The following is a 17,660-nucleotide window of genomic DNA, read 5'->3' on the forward strand; positions in this document are numbered from 1 at the left end:
GAAAGATGTACTACAAAAAAACAGCAGCTCATTCAATTCAGATAACTAACTTGGTCCTAGGCTCAGAATCAGCTGTACAGGAAAGTATCAAATTAGACAACTGGACAGTTAAAAAGACAAAATGAGCTTCTGATTGGTGAAAAATATTTTTTTTTTTTTTTTTTTTTTTATATTGGACTTTGTTGAGTTGTTACATTAGTAAAGTCAACTCTAAGATTTTTAATTTTTTTTTTTTAATGGAGCCATAAACTTTTGGATACTTATGTCTTCACAGACTGGATATAGAATTTCAAAGGAGGACAAAACTTCTGCTAGCTTTGCAAAACAAAGGTATCAATAGTTATTCGTTATCAAGCTGCAGCCTTTACTTCCCCTTTTCTATGGACCCACTATTTAACTGACAATTAATACATCTTAAAATAAGTAATTTCATTACAGAAGACATTATACATGATATACATTCATATTCTAGATCCATAGGGCCTCTCATCCCTTTCTGAACAGCAAACTGTCTATTTCCAAGCAGAATGTACCAAATTCAATGCAGATTCTCTGTAGCTTCCCTTCTGCTATGTTGTAGCACATATATACTACACAGGATATTCTCCACCCTTAATAGCATAAAGTATCACACTATTAATGAGCTTCTGCTGAAGTTTTCTATTTTGTTACAGTAAAAACTGACCTGAACAAACTTTCCTTCAAACACTTGGGGCAGGGGGATGCAAATCTATAAAATATCTCCACTAGTTTCAGAGACTGTCTTATTAGCAGTTGTCAGCTGGGATACCCAGGGGGCTTCACTCACCAGTCACTGCAAAGCTGTGTCCCCTTTTCTAACCCTTTTGTGCAGTCTGACAAACACAGTGCCCTGCACACTTGTATAAGAGGCTCCTGTCCCTGATGGAACAAGGGTGTCCCTTGTATCCTCTGGCTCCACAGCTAAGCACACCCTAAGTTAGACCATCTTCTTTGAAACCGCCTCTCTCTGCTTGGCGGCACTTCTGGTTCAGTCACTCCGCCCTCCCTTGCAACCCCCGCAGTAGCTCTCCGGCACGGTCGGGGCCTTCCCGCTGGGCTGCCCCGGATGGGAATGGGAAGCGGCCGCCCTTACCTGGAGCGAACACCATGCTGCCTCCCGGGCGCGGAGCGGCTCAGCACCTCGGACAGCGGCCGGCGCTGCGCGGTGGCGGAGCAGGCTGCGGGCCGCGGTCCCTCCCTCCACACTGCGGCGGGGCGGGGAGGGAGCCGGGGCGCCTCCACCGCCAGCACCGTCACGGACACGGGCACACAGGCTCTCAGGGATTTATCACTGACACAACTCGTTGCCCTGCAGCGGCAGCAGGGGAAGGGCAAAGAGGAGAAAGGTAATAGCGATCTGCCCAGCAGGGTGACCAGCTAATTGCTCCCAATTACTGCTCGGCAGCAGCCCCGCTGCTTGACATTTCGGGGTGCACTCCTTTCACCACAGGCTAACAGCACAGCTAATAGGCTCTGGCCACACCGAACTCTGTAACAGTATTTTAGTTTTGAAAGCTTAAAATGCTGAGGAATTTATATTCTGATTTCACAGTCCCTTTAGACCAGCTCGATTGGACAGAAGGACTTTGATAAAAGAGAAAACATGAACATTTCAGTATATAAAAGATTACATCAGTGCCAAAAGGTAAACAAATTAATGACTAAGTAATACAATAAAGAAGAGGAAGGTAAAAATAGAGAAAAGACACAACTTTAAATTTTCCACCAACTTTTACATTTTACATTTAATGTACTTCTTTTTTTTTTTTCTTTTTCTAAACCCCATGATGAGTTCCTGTGGGCTCTGAACTTCTGTAACAGAAGTGAGATGCACAACAGCCAAAAGCAACACAGTTTAGAAAAACTAATTGTCCTATTTAAGCATAAACCTGCAAGAGGTATTTTGAAAAATATTGATTAATCAGTGCAAATTAGAGAAAGGAGACTGGAAAAAAAAATAGCACAATGTCTGCATGTAATTTTTTTCAATATACAATACATTTTCCAACCTCATTTTCTTAAGTTACAGATGTTCCTACAAGCTTCTTTCATTTACTTCATAGTCAAGCAGTTTATACACACAGAATTCTCCAATTAAATCTGTCATATTTTATGTCTCAGAACACAGAAAAGTGCTGACCTGCCTAAATAGTTCTGCCTATGGACTTGAGTAAGGGCTTAAGAATTACATCACCATCAAAGTCACACTAATTTTTGGGGGTTTTTTTTGTTTGTTGTTTGTTTTGCTTTTTGAACACTATTTAAGGTAATTCCTCCTTTGGAACGCCTTTCAGATTCATCATCACGTACCATCTCAACTATCAGATTTCTGGATATTCCTTTTATCACACATTAGTGACACTAACTTCTTTATTAACATTTGTTTGTCTTCTCTCTTATATTTCAGATGGCAACTGAATTAAATAATGTAAGCATTATACCTCTGATGGCTCAGAAATGGTGTTCCCTCTAAGAACATTACTACAAACATCTTTAATCTATCCTTTTGTAAATTTATCATCATTCTCATCCAGCTTATGTCTGAGAACTAGCAGGACATGCAGGATTTCAATTGGATTAATTTTTAGTACAAGTACTCCCCACAAAATGCAGACCAGATTACACTTAGCAATTTTCAGCACTCTTAAAGAGGTAGATCAAGGATGCCCTATGATCTTTAGAAAATCAGGACTGATACATACTTTGGAAAGACTTTAGGAAACTTGCACTGGTATTTTTTATGATGCATATGTTATGTGGCTCCTACCTATTTTATTCATGTGTTCATGAAAAAGAAAATTAATCCAACTTTTGTAAAAAAAAAAATAAATCTATTAGGTATATTTCTATTACATACATCCTCAAAAGAAACTAGATGTGTATTTCTAAAGGGGCTGGTTTCAAGACGGCAGAGAAGCTTGTTAAAAGATTTTCAGAACAGTAATTGTGAACCAGTGATTTCAAGGTCTGTAAGTAACCTGTAATATTCTAGGTGGATGCCTTTGACATGGTAACAGAACTGACATCATTCTGGTGAAAGAATATAGGCCATTAACTATAATATTCTATACCCATCTTCTTTAACTGCTATCTGTATTTAATCTAATAAATTACCCCAAAACAGGCATAACCTATTTTACAGTCTTTAGTTTTCTTGCTCCAATTAAAAGCTATCAGCAATTTATGTTTTCTGACAAAGGAAAAAAAAAAGTTATGAAAAAGCATCTTGGGCTTTTTTTTTCTCATTTAATTGATTTTTTTTTAAATTTCAGATTTGGTCTCAAATTCAAATGTACAAAAATCACTGAAATAATTGCATAGGACAGAGCTCTGTAGTGAATTTTCACCTAAAAAAAAAATTTCCAGTTAATCTAGTCAAGAACTAAAACAAACAGTGCACTAATAACTATACTCATTCAATTTCAGATGAGTGGAAAACACCACCAGTTATGCCCAGCTATACAAACACAAGCCCTTGAGAACAAAGCACATAGGTAAAAATGAGGTTATATCATTAAAATACAATACAAGGCTTTGTTAATTTAAAGATGTGCCATCAACTTGTATGAAATAGAAAAATCAAAAGCACTTACAAAAACATATGTAAGTATATAGTCCCTGCCCTGGTATCATCCAAGCTCTTACTGTTTGAGTGAGGAATTACTAGTTTTTGTATAACATCAGAAGACTTACAAGCCCTTGAGTATATACATCTTTTGATATTTTTTTAAGAAGTCTTGACTTACTTAGAGGGTACTTTCTTAAGAACTTTAACATTTTTAACAGTTACCTTTAGCATTTTCAGACAGTTACAAAAATCAAGTTGACGGATGTCACTTTAAATAACCCACTGCAATTTGTAATTCTGTGGTTTTACATCTGAAAGAAGCCCTTTATTCTAAAGGAGCTGAACACAATTGTTTGGTCACATAGATTCAGAAGCTTAGCAAACAAGTTTTAAGGAAGAAGCCATTTTTACCTGAAGATGTTCAATTTTTCAAAGTTTTGTTAACAAGAATGTACAGTTAACATTTACATTTTGCAGGTAGGCATCTGAGTGTTTCTGGAAGAATCATTTGGAAGTAATCACCTAAATATAAATGAAAACATTTTATAACAAAAATAAATAAAGAGAAATAGAGATTATCAGGAAGATTTCATTATGTCTCTATCAAACACTAATTTTCTATTTTTAAAAACTTTATCCCCAACTTCAAGAGAATAAACTAGCTCTGAGCCTTTTTTATTATTATTTTATTTCCTCGTACACATCAATGCTAATAATCAAACGTAGCTCTATGAGGGAAGACTAATATGATCAGTAAATCGCTTGAACTACTTGACATCTTTTACTAAAGTGAGTACTATCATAATGGTGTTCAAAAAGCAATGACAGCCACCGACTAATGGTTAAGCTTAACAATTAAAATCTTCAGTAGCTGAAGATTTCACATTACATCTGAAACTGCAATTTCACAGAATTACATCGGAAACTGTTTAGAGAAAATAATTGTGACTGAATGTCAGTAAGAGATATCTAAAAATACTTATATTAGTAGTTGAAGTGTCAATCAGCAATTTGTATAACAGGAATCATAATATTTAGTGTCCTAGAGTTGGATTAGAATAATTACTTCCTCTGTGATTAATATACCTCTATCAGACAGATGTAGGGAATAGACACAGAAGGGAAAATAAAGAAAATCCAAACCAGTAGAAGTACCATTTTCCTGACAAAAGAAGTAAATGGAAAGCCAGTTACCTTTCAACAAGTACTCCAAGAGAACAGCAATGCACAGGTTTTCAGCAGCCAAAAGGATGAGACCTTGAAAGCCATCAGGAAGTACAGGCAACATTTCCAGAGACAGGAAAAAGTGAATAACATTATATTAAAGGTAAATGTGGCCATTAGAGTTTCAGTACTTTAATCTATTTTTTCTTAATTAATCTGATAAACTGCATAGTAGTTCAGGACTGAGATCTACAAACACAAATAAAGTTTAGATATAGTCTAGATACAATTTAGAAAACAGTTTAGAAATAGCTGTAGAATTAGGGTTTTTCTGTTTTGTTTTTTAAATATCACAAAGATGAGTCCACCACAGGACTTCTCACAGCATGCAGAGATCCCAAAAGCCCCACTTCTATGTGGGGATCCTCTCTTCTTGATTACATTGTCACCCTCACAATATTTGAATGATTTGCACCCGTTAAGCTTCCCACAGCCCCATAAGTAGCAAATTGACTCCCAATTATAGATGGGAGTCAAAACTAAAGAGAAGCTTAACCCAAAACAAAAGCCAATGGCAAAATTCCAGCATAAGCAAACTTGCTTGTCACATGCTTTTAAAAATGTAGGTTTTAATTGTTACTATGTATATAGCTGTACATAATCATTAGTCCTGTAAACCAGTCCAGTTACCTTCAGACCTCTAGCTCATCTAAAATACAAAAGCAAGGGTGTATCTGCTCCTTCCTTCTTGCCAAGTAGACAGCTGAAACATTTTCCCTTATTTAAGGTCAAGAATTCCAGACATACAGTTAGGATAAGTTATTTTTAAAAAATATGAAGTCTCTTCAATAACAGTATTAAATGAGATCATACTGTTTTTCAGGGGTACAGGGTTTCATATACAGTACTGAAAACTTAAAGATTGAAACGCCACACAACCGTTGCAAAGTTTATGTCTCAGAATCCTGGTTTAAGCTCTATATTACACGTCAAGATCAAGAACATGGTGACCATGATTGTTACAAATCCTACTGGAAAATCTGGATGAATTTGTAAAATATTCCTGAGTAAAATATCAGAATGAATAAAAGCTGTAGTATAAAATAGAAAGAAAATATTCAAATGCTCTTACTTCAGATGGGGAAAAAAGTCTTGTTAAAAGTAAAGCACAAAAAAACTATGAGAAGTATCAGTGAACAGAATTTATTTCCAGGGAAGGACTTTTCATTGAAAAAAGGCAACTCTCCACAAAGAATGCCTTCTCAGCCTCAGCTACACAACCGAAGAATGGATTCTTATTCTTTTCCAGGTATAAATATGAAACAATTTGAAGGTCTGGATATAAAAATTCAATTATTTTTTTTACATGTCCAGTTAATACTTCAGATTAAGGAGTTTTAAATCCAATAATTCTAAGAACTTCAAGTTTACCATAGAAGTCTAAAGGAGAAAGACAGAAAATAAAAATTCTTAACATTAAATCAGTCTATCTGACATCACCTAATGAAATACAGCATCTATCCCTAAGCTTTGGATTCATATTATCTGCAATAACTAAAAATATTTATTATTTTGCATAGTAAGTGATCTAAAATAGACCTAAGAAATTCTTCACTATGAGGATGCTGAGACACTACCACAGGTTGCCCAGGGAAGTTGGGGATGTCCCATCTCTGGAAGTGTTCAAGGCCAGGTTGGATGGGACTTTGAGAAACCTGGTCTAGCAGGAGGTGTCCCTGCCCATGGCAGGCAGATCGAACCAGACGGTCTTTAAGGTCCCTTCCAACACCAACAATTCTATGATTCTATGAAGTGGATATTGTCTACTTCTAACACTTGGAAACACTAATCTATGTTGCAAAAATATAATTTTGCATAATTTTGGAGTTACAATTTTGTCCTTCAGTGAATTACATACCTATTGTGTTTCCTAACTATTCTTTTCTTCTTAACCTGAGCAATTTACCACAATTCAAGGTTTCATAGGATTTTTGGATGATAGGCAAACAGGGTCAGATTAATTTAAATAATAAAAAGAAAACATGACCTCCTCAACTTCAAATTCCAAATTCTGTTTTCCTGAAAAGCATAAATGAAGTGCACACGTCACCCTCTTCAAAATTCCACACATCTGCCACCAGTGGTTGTTGAAAAGGAGCTAGTCTGCTCTTTTCTGTTGCCTGGCTGCTTCTCAAAAACACTTTGCAACAAGTGCTGTATTTCATCATGTTGTTTTAATGTGATGCCAAAGCTGGTCAAGTCCTGCTCCATTTGTTCCAACTCCAGCAATATGCTGCTGCCACTTCTCTTCAATCAAATCTAATGAATTGGTTCAACAAGGTGGGCCAATATAAAACTCACTGAAGCGCTGAACGGCTTGTCCTAAAGCCACAAAAGCCATTAAACCTGAGGTAAACAAGACAGAGGAAACACGTGCAACAGGTAACAGCAAGAGAGGAAGGGAAAGACCAGATTTATCTTTTAGCAACATTTTGCAGTTTTACTACAGCATGCAAACCAGAAAGCTGCTGTCTCAGGAGGCAGTTCCACAATAGGCAAACTTGATCTAAACTGTGGGTGCTCTTGAACCTAGCCCTGAGGCAATCATGTGGGGCTGCTAAGAAGGTTAAGGAGAAAAAAAACCAACAACCCTCAAAACTGTTATTTGTTCTCAGGTACTTTGGCTCTCCCTGAAGTGGTTCACTGAGATATTGCATGAGTGCTACTGTATGCAAAAGTAAAACAATAAATCACAGCAACCACAACTTTGATTGTCTTAAATCACTACAGAACTGATCCTTTGAGCTCACTTAGCTCTTCCCTTAACTTGCAAACAGGGAAACCTGTCAGAATTTAGCTGTGCCTTGGACATGAAACCCACTGTTTTGGTGCACTACTCCTATTTTGTTACCACCTAGCACAGACAAATAGGTTTGAATTAGAGTGCTAAGCCTGTTCTTGTGTTATAAGAACACTGAGAATAGATCATATTTGGATCAAATCTGACAGCCATTAGCATGTTAACAACATAGCACATACTACCCAACATTTTATCTAGTATTCAGGATACTAGCTCTACCATAGCCCTCTGCATAGGAAATTCTACCTGGAGAAACGGGTGAAATTCTTTCCAGCTTCACTTGAACTTCTCCACCCTGAAAAGTCTTCAAAGAGAAAGAATTCAACAAGAATAAAAGAACTTATCTTAGGAATGAGATTTGTTGAGACAAGACAAACTTTAAGGGGGTGACTATATAAGACAGAGTAAGCTGTCACTCATTTCACTGCAGTTGAAATGAGGTCCTGTTCCTTCCTCTTCTCCATTTACCCTCATCCCAGCTCCTGCGTGAATACCTTCATCACTTACCTTCTGTTGATTCAGAAGTTTGACACCTTTGTGAGCAGGAAAGGAGGGGAGGTGAAACAGGACTCACACATTCAGATGAATTAAGCTTTACCATACAAAGTCTACTTTGCTATGCCTTTAAAAGCCTGTATTCTCAAAAAACAAGCTTTATAGCAGAACATTTTTTTTAAAAAATACACATTTTGAAATAGAGAAACATTCCATTGTATAATATCTTTCCATACATAACAAGCCTCTTTCTATTCACTTTACATCTTTGCAAAGCAATCCAATCAAATCCTATTGCTATCTGAGAAAACAATCCTTAATGTCCTAAGCAGATCTTGCGAAAACTTCAAGTTCTTTTGTAGCAGGAAATGGGGGCAATTACAATGACCTTATTTGAGATATGAAAAAGATGGATCTCCTAGTGTAAAGACAAAAGGGTTAATCGCTGCTTAGATGTAGACAGTATAAATACATACTTCTAATGTAACAGAGCTGTATGAACAGATACTTTATGGCTTTCATATCCAGGAAAACCAATCTATATACCGATTCTAAATGTTGGATTCTAAGGTAATGAAAACAAATCATCATCTGAAGCTACTGATTTCTTAAACAAGTGAAAACACATGTTACTCTAAATATAGCAAATAAAAAAATTGCATGTAATTTGGATTGCTTTAATAAACGCAGTGTTTAGACATTCTTCACAGTATATTCTTGCTTTTACTCCAACTCTGCTCCCTAACTTTGCCCATGCAATCTAAAACACAACAAAAACATGTAAACGAGCTTTACTAGTAAGGAAAATAGAATCAACTAGTATCTTTAAAGACATAGACCTGAAAACATAACTCTGTAAACCTCATTTATACTGATGACAAGTACAAAACAGATTTAAGTCATCCACAGATATCTTCTGTTGAAGAGGAACTCCTGCATGAAGTAATGCAGGATGTCATGTCAGTACCCTTTCCAATTCTGAGTGCAGAGAGAAGTCAATTTTGGAACTCAGAATGGAGTTCTGTCCTCCTACATCTTCTGGTTTGAGCCACCTGCAACACCACTGTAATAGTAACACTGACCCTGAAAAAATGGATCTTTATTAGTGAAGAACGAAGAAAGTATTTTTGTCTTTTAAAATATTCTATAGCTTGAGCTTCCTGCATTTAAGTTGCTTGCATATGCAGATTACTCATATGTATAAATAAGCCATTGGGAGGAGGTCAGAAAACTACAAATGTAAGCAGTGTAGGGTTTGGGACTTTTTGCTTATTATTTTTAACAGAAGGGGTTTGCATCAGAAAATACATTTTTTTTCTAAAACAGAATAGTATTTTTATGCTTTGGTGGAAAAAGTTTAAATGCTCAATTTTAATAACTGTCATAATTTTACTCCATAAAGATGATTTATACTCCTACCTCAAATATATCAATTTATTTTACTTCTGCATTAAAATACAGGTTTAAAACTATATGAGTAATACATAGTTACTGTCTTATTCAAAATGGTTCGGTATTATTAAAAAGCAAATATATTTGGAATTTCCATTCAGTAAGAATTTCAGTTTCTTGTTAGTAGCACTTGTTTTATAAACTTGTGGTCTTTCAACTACAGACTTAAAACAAACAAACCAACAAACAAAAAATATTTTGGAAGGAATCTGGGATACAGGTATCCAAAAGTTCTATTTTGGCCATGTTTTTTGATACCCATATACTACCATGTCAGGCACAGTACAACTTTATTCAAATGGTCTATGTGTTTTTCTATAGAAAAAAACCAGATGCTTAGCTATAGATCATTAAAAAAAACAGTAAGACTTCAAAAGCCTATTTCTACTTTACAGAGTTCTTGTGATGTTCATATTAGAATGCTGAAGTTCATAAAGTTTCAAAGTTCCATAAATATCTAAAGGAACAGGGCCTGCAAATAAAAAAAAATAATTAAAGAACAGTGGAGAGAAATACACTGAACAATGTATCAATATTGTATAAATCACTATTTTTAGGTTTTCTATTATTTCTGATTTCTTGTATTACATTTAAAAATCATCCCTGAGAAGAGTTGTCTCGACCCTTATGACACGTATTTAACAAAATCTATTAATGGAAATCCTCCATCTGTTCTGAAATGAATGTTATTATAATTGTTTTAGATCTATATGGAGACAAATGACAGGCTAACTGCCATAATGGAATTTTTAATGAAACATGCACATATCTGGCTCATAGAGAATACTACTGTGATCTACTGACTGTCTGAAACAGATGAAAATTCCTTAGATCTGTCTTTACCTTCTAGCTAGAATTATTCTGTACCAATGTGTAAATGTTTACATTCAGAAAAGTTTTATGTCATTAGTGGCAGATGTCTTTTGTTTCAGAAATGCTTTGCCTCTTCTGTAAGACAGAGGTGTCTAAACTTATAAGTCTTAAGAACAGATACTCTGTCCCTAAAAGTATACTCTAAGCTTAAGGCAGACTTTCTGATATCATCTGATATTTTATTCTGTGTCTCACCCAACTCTATTAAATTTAAATATCCTTACTTGAGGGAATAATATAGGCAATCTCTAGATTAGAAAATTGGGGCCTGATCTTCAAAAGAACTCATTTTGGGTACCCAAATTGCAAGATTTTGAGGAGTATTTAGTATTATGCTACTTACATGAAATAGGATCAGAACTCCTCAAAATCTTGTTGCTTAAGTCAGTGTTTTCTTTCACACAACAACCTTTAAAACTCAAATCTCCAGGCCTAAGCCTTTTTCAAATATTAAAGCAAAAAAAGCCCCACAAGTACTTAACTATGAATTGCTTCATCTTCCAATGTTTGTTTAAATATTGACAAGGGTGTGTTGAAGAGAGGGTGAGGACTAGAGAAGGGCTAGAAGGTATTCTTTCCTCAACCTCCGCAGTTTCCAAACCGAGTTGCACCAAACCACCAGCAGCATAACCATGGCTAACACATTTTGGATCAGAAATTAATCAGATACCAGAGCTGAAGATGTGTTTGCTTTTTTCCTTTTCTCTCTACAAAAAAACCTACTATTTTTTAAGAACACACAGGTAAGATCTCAGAATTTCAAAAGTTTGTATTCCAAATATTTCTTTTCACTCTAACTTATTTAGTCTTTTAAAGCACAAAACTTTTCAACTAAATGGCTGTATTTCCTTAGTCTTCAGATCTTTTTGCAACTAAGAAGACTGGTTTAGCATCTCAGCTGGTGTTGACCATATGATGCATTTGCATCAACGGGAAGAACCTCATTTCACATCAGTTAATGTGTTGCTGTGTTATATACATATAAGCCCTGGTCACACAAACACCATTCACATACTTAAATCCAATAGACAGAGAGGTCCACTGAAGCCACTTGGTCACCTAACACCATAACATAGACAGACATTCAGTATAAGCCAAAAAAATAATTGATTTTTTTGCTATCTTATGTATATTAAAGACATAACTGAATCTGATTTCACAAACCATAGACAGAGAAGTGTATGCTTAGGACTAATTCTATGAATTATATTTTTGCTACTTAATTCCAAGAAAAACATTTAATTAATATCTAATTATTTTTTTTTAGCCATCTACGTTTCTACAGCATTCTGCCATTCCTGCATGCTCACCAACTAGCTTATTTGTCTGTCGTTAGAAACCTTAATAGGAATATTAGGCTAGTCTGGCCGCACTAAAGTAAACAGCAAAATTCCCATTAATTGGACAGAATCTCATCCACTGTCTCATAAGCTCTGAAATAAGTTGTCATCCTTGTAAAAGCAAAAATAAAAAATTGCCTATTCTTCAATCAACACAGCTCATAGCTTACAGTTTATCACACTGGAAAAGCTCTGAGGCTTGAAGCTGACATACATCTGCTCCTGAACACGGCATTTTCTGGTGCAGACAGGGGAGAAGCTGGGCACAGTAGAGCCTTAAGATGCAGACAGATCTCCCTGAACTTCACAGATGGGACCCTCAAAACATAGAAGCCAATGTCCCTTGAGGATGTGCACAATGAAAAGGAACCATTTAGAATACATTAAGAATAATGTAAAGCTAAGCTTGGTTACCTCCACACTTCTTTTCTGAAACCTTTTCCAAAACTCTGAGCTTAAGTATTCTAGGTTTTCTGTCTGTATTGAATAAAAAGAATTGGGAGGGAAAGAAAAAACAATCTATTTGTTTTCAAAATAACAAAAAAAATAAGGTAAGCTCACATCCTTGAAACAGATAGTAGAAATTGCTAATAAAATTCTAAAATTCACAAAACTGAATCTTTACCCTCTTGATAAATACAGTCATTGCTGGTTTCAGGAACATACACCGGTCTTCTGACTCTTAAGCAGTCTCAAGCTGTGCCAGGGGAGATTTAGACTAGATATTAGGAAGAACTTTTTCACTGAAAGGGTTGTCAAGACATTGGAACATGATGCCCAGGGAGGTGGGCGAGTCACCATCCCTGGGGGTTTCAAAGTCATCCAGATGTAGTCCTTGGGAATATGGTTTAGTGCTGGACTTGGTAGAGTAGATTTAATGGCTGGACTCGATGATCTTAAAGGTCTTTTCCAATCTAATTTATTTTTTCTATGAAAAACTAGTAAGAGGCCAAGGCTCCTTACAAAACCTTTGACATGGGTGCAAAGCCATTGGTTTCACTGAATTTGTTTCTGTGATGGATTTTTAAGACCAACTCCCACGTAAGGTGTTTAAGCCTGTCCAAGGAATGTGCAACAATAAAAGTTGTTCCTGCCTCTGTACGCTTGTGTATTAAGAGTATGTACAATATCAATCTGTCCATGCAACATGCATGGACATCACGTAATCCTTATAGCTGATAACTCTTGCAGCTGTAAGCTTTAATAAAAGCAGAATTCACTCATTTAAAACACAATGTCATCACACTTTTAGCTGTGTCTCTCTTAATGCAAACCTGCTTTCCTTTAACAATTTTAAATTCTCAGCCTTGTGCTCAAATGTCAGAGGGCAATTTTCGTTAACAGTAAACCTTGTGTTCTTTTTCCAGTCAAGCATGTGCTGCCCTAGTAAGCTCCATTTTAATTTCTTACTTTCAAGAAAAACCAATGAGGCTCCTGTTAAGAGGTTATCTAGCTTATCCCTCAGATTCAAGGGAGACTTAACTATATTTAAACCATTCCTAACATATGTTTGTCTAACACATTCTCAAATAACACCACTGGTGGATATTGCAGTGCCTTCTCAGGTATTCTCTTCTAATGATTCATTATTTAACTCTTTTAAAGTTTTTCTTTATGTCTAATGTAAATGTTCACTGCTGTAATTTAACCTCATTATTTCTTACACCTTTTATGGGAGACCTAGAGAAAATTTTCTTGCTTCATCTTTTACACTTTTATCACAACAGATCTGTTTTGTACAGACTTATCAACCCCAATTTTATAATCTATGAAAAAGTGAACACAATTCTAGATAAGAAAACATAGCAAGACGTATTTAGGAAAAAAAAAGTAGATCCCATTTTGGACCTACTATCTTTATATCTATGATCATATACAGTAAAACATTTTAACAATGGTCATTTATCATGTTCTTCAAGAGAACCAATAAAATGCAATGAATACACATCCTCTGATGTTGCACAGATACAAAATGTATAGTTTGTTTACAAACTAATGTTACTGAATGTAAAATGAAGCAACATTTTAAAAAAATATATTGGTAAAGTCCCAAAGTTTACATTTTCTAAAATATTAAATTCATGTTTTATTTACAGACCAGCTTTCAAACAATTACTGGTGTTTTAAGATAACTGCTTAACCTGATGAGTACATGAATAAAATGAAGCTGTAAAAAAACTCAACCAAACAAAAAAAACAATAATCAAAGTTCCATATAACAGTTCCAAAAATGCTATTTTCTATTTAGAAAAGCAAGATGTGATCTACCACACAGTAACTTACCAGAAACAGATCTAACGTTTTCATATGCTATAGATATCGCAAGTGACCAATATTATCCAGCCACATGCCTAAGACTGTTTGTTGGTTTTTTTCCCATTCCAACTTCAAATGAAGTTTTGACAAAAGTTGTAGTATTTACAAATTTAAAACAAAGGCTCTGTATCCCTTTGGCTTACATTACCACTATTATTGTGTCTTCTCTTGTTGACTACACATAGCAGACTGCAATGCAAAGATCGCTTGTTTTGTTGACTCTGTGAGTTACCAGTTAAATTACCAGCATCTACCCCAGCTTGTCTGAAAAATAAAATAGACAACTGTATGTAAGAGACCATTAGTGAACACTGATTCTGGATGAATGATGACTTAAATCACTCACTGAAGTCTCCCTGTTGCTGCAAGGTAGTGTGCTGGAAGGTAGAAGTTTTTAAACTTGAACAGGAACTATTACCCAGTGTAACCAGCTGGAACACAAACCCCAGCCTGAACCTGTGGGCAGGTATGGGCTAGCCCATGGCTGTGCTGTGAAGGTGCGGCGGTCCGGCAGTCACATCCAGTCACCACCCAGTGCAGCAAATTCCCCTGTGCTGCCAGAAACACTCCTTTGTCTTAACTGTGCTAGGTCAGGTGAACTGAAAGCTGCAGAACAGACTACAGCCTCAGGCTTTATTAGCTTTAAATAATTTCTACTGAGTCTGAGTAAGGAAAATATCTCCTTTTCCATGCTGCACCCTTTTTTCGTTGTGGCTCTGTCCCATCCCCAGGATCTGCATAAGAATGAACATAGAAACAAATGAAACAGACTCTTTTTTTCCCACAGAAGGGATTGGTGAATGCAGGACTCTTCTGCTTTGCCAGCCAAGACCAATGTAAATAATGCAGGTTTGTTTGAGGAAAGCAAGTACTTCGTTAAACTTGCCACCTTGATTAAAGTAAGGGGATATCTGAGGAAATGAAAGAAGCAGTAATTTCATTTTCACCAATGTCCCCCTTAACACTCTGTTGCACCAACCTCTAGCACCTACATTAGGTGACAAAAGGAGAAATTAAAAATCTTAGGGAATCAACATCTGTTTCTCAAAAACTGTACTAATAACACTTTCAAAATTATGAAAAAACAGTATTTCCTTTCCATGTTTGTTATTTTCTTAGATCTCAGTGTTTTTTAAACATAACTCACTGATTTCGATGTCTGCATCATATGAAGTATTCCATACTGGATGAAACAAAGCATCAGCCGGTGATGATCCCTGTTTTATAGAGAACTTGATCAAATTCTCAAATTAAATCACGTATTAGTGCATTTTACTACTAATGAAAAGAAAACTATTCCATATTCTAAGAATACCCATCTCTGAAGTGTTTTAAAATACCTAACCAAGCAATGCTATGTGTTGCTATGTAGCATTCAAATCCTCTAAAAAATGTTTTCTTGAAAAGATAATTCTCCGTCTAAATGTATACCAACAATAAATTTTGTTCAATTTAATTTCTTATATTACTTCTGATAAAGTTCCTGCTTTAGTTTTTAACTGCAAGCTATAGTTTCTAGTTGCTGCTCTGCTTCAGCAGCCATAGCTGCTGCCTGCAACTGTTCTGTTTCACTCTGGATAGAATTGGCTGTAGTAACTTGTTTTCTTTCACTGTGCATATTGTTCTCATGCCTTTTTAGATCAGATGCTTTAGCAAAGGCTTTAGTGCAGGAACTGCAGACAAAAGGTTTCTCTCCTCGGTGTCTTCTTTCATGGTCTTTAAGGTGGGACTTGTGCTTGAAAGCTTTATCACACATATGGCATGCAAATGGCCTCTCATTACTGTGAACTCTCTCATGCTTTTTTAGATCTGGTGCACGAATAAAAGACTTGCCACATACCTCGCAACTGTAAGGCTTGTAACCTGTGTGTATTTTCAGGTGCTCTTTCAAATGAGCTTGCGTGGTAAAGCCCTTTGTACACATTTCACAAACAAATGGTCTATCAGCAGTGTGTAGCTTTTCATGTTTTCTCAATCGTGCTTCATCAGTAAACGTCTTACCACAAGCCTGACATACAATATGTTCCCTGTGACCATAAAGCAAATACTCAAACTTCATATCCCCAGCTGCTGTGGTCCAGCCTGGCGTCTGTTCATCTTTCACTTCACTTATGCCATCATTAAATGTCAAAGGCTGAGGAGTCTGAGATCCTAAGTCTTTTGATTCAGTTGTCTCCATAGGCTCTACTTCTTGGCCATAGCAGTTCACTTTTCGAACCTCTTCACTTCCCAACTCTTTTAGAATTGCCTCTTGCACTCTCAGGGTGGTGGTAGGTGATTTTCCATCTTCCTGACTTGGGGGAGTTCCTTCCACTGTCACATCTGATGGACTATCATCATGATCTCCAATTTCTTCCACCTCATCATCCTGGGTATCATTAGGTTCCCCCATGGGACGGTTTATTTTTAGACAGTACTTGTTCTTGGACTGCGTGTTTTCTTCAGGACTAGATACATCACGCTTTTGAGAGCAGAGTTTATCCAGAAATCGAATACCAAGAATCTGGCCTGAAGACATCATCAAATTTACATCCTCTTTCTTAACAGAAATCTTTGCAGTATACATGTAATTGAGAACTTCCTCAAAAATATCAGAACGAAGAAAATCTATTTCTATTACTGATGAACTATCAACTTCCAGTTTTTTGAAAAGCTTTTTGAAGTAAGTACTGCAGGCAGCAAGCACACACCTGTGTGCTCTGAATTTAACATCTTCAACCACGATAGCTATGTCACAAAATTCTCCTTCTAAACGTTGTTCATTTAACGTTTTCAGGAACACAGTTTTGTGATCGTCGTCATTATATTTAATGGTTTCAGACATACTGATGAAAAACTCCTGTAAAAAAACAAAGTTTTGACATTTTTATTAAGTAGCCTAAGTCATAAAATCCCAACAGCCAATGTCATTTAAACACTAAAAGAGCTACCAAACACTTTCTTTTTTTTGCTTACTACGACCAGAAAAAGCCTTTTATATTATAAAAGCATTCCTTTTAGACTTCTTTAAAAATTCTGAATACATAAGGGTCTTTCTTTAACTTGTACAAGGTACAAGAAACGTAACAATTTATAAAGTATGAAGTTTGGTATAGAGATATTTATTCAAAGGTATTGATTCAGTTATCCAAAATTTGAAACTTTCTCTGTGAAGTTAGTTCCCAGTAAATGTGTGATCCAACTGCAGTAAAAGTAATTATTGTAGCTAAATGAAATACTAATACTAAAAAATGTGTAAGAAATAGTCAAAACGTGTCAGTGTAACAAAATGTGAAATATCAAATATCAGCCTTACCATGAACAACGCAGGAAATTTTCTAAGCAAATGATTATTAAATATGTGTCCGATGATTAACCTTTACAATGGGCCGCCTTCAGCCTGAAAGACAGGAAGATAATAACATGTCGTCATAAACCATGTGCTTACTCTTCTCTGGCTCCTCCATTTCTCTGACTCCACTTTCCAGCTACTTACTCTGCACTACACCTGAAAGTCTGAAAAAAACTCTAGAGGAATCCATAGAGTTAATCCAGTAACCATCACTAAGGTCATTAGTCTTCTACTGCATCA

At 36.0% G+C, this 17,660-nt stretch overlaps 1 protein-coding gene across 1 annotated transcript; it reads right to left on the reverse strand.

Annotated features, from left to right (window-relative positions):
* Positions 1–15,584: 15,584 nt before the first annotated feature.
* On the reverse strand, positions 15,585–16,913 carry ZBTB14 (zinc finger and BTB domain containing 14). The gene has a single exon (XM_010006859.1). It carries the CDS (start codon positions 16,911–16,913, stop codon positions 15,585–15,587), a length of 1,329 nt encoding a protein of 442 aa, XP_010005161.1.
* Between the last annotated feature and the right edge of the window lie 747 nt (positions 16,914–17,660).

This window comes from Chaetura pelagica, unplaced genomic scaffold (assembly GCF_000747805.2).
Source record: "Chaetura pelagica isolate M959 unplaced genomic scaffold, ChaPel_1.0 scaffold109, whole genome shotgun sequence".
Taxonomy (NCBI): Eukaryota; Metazoa; Chordata; class Aves; order Apodiformes; family Apodidae; genus Chaetura; species Chaetura pelagica.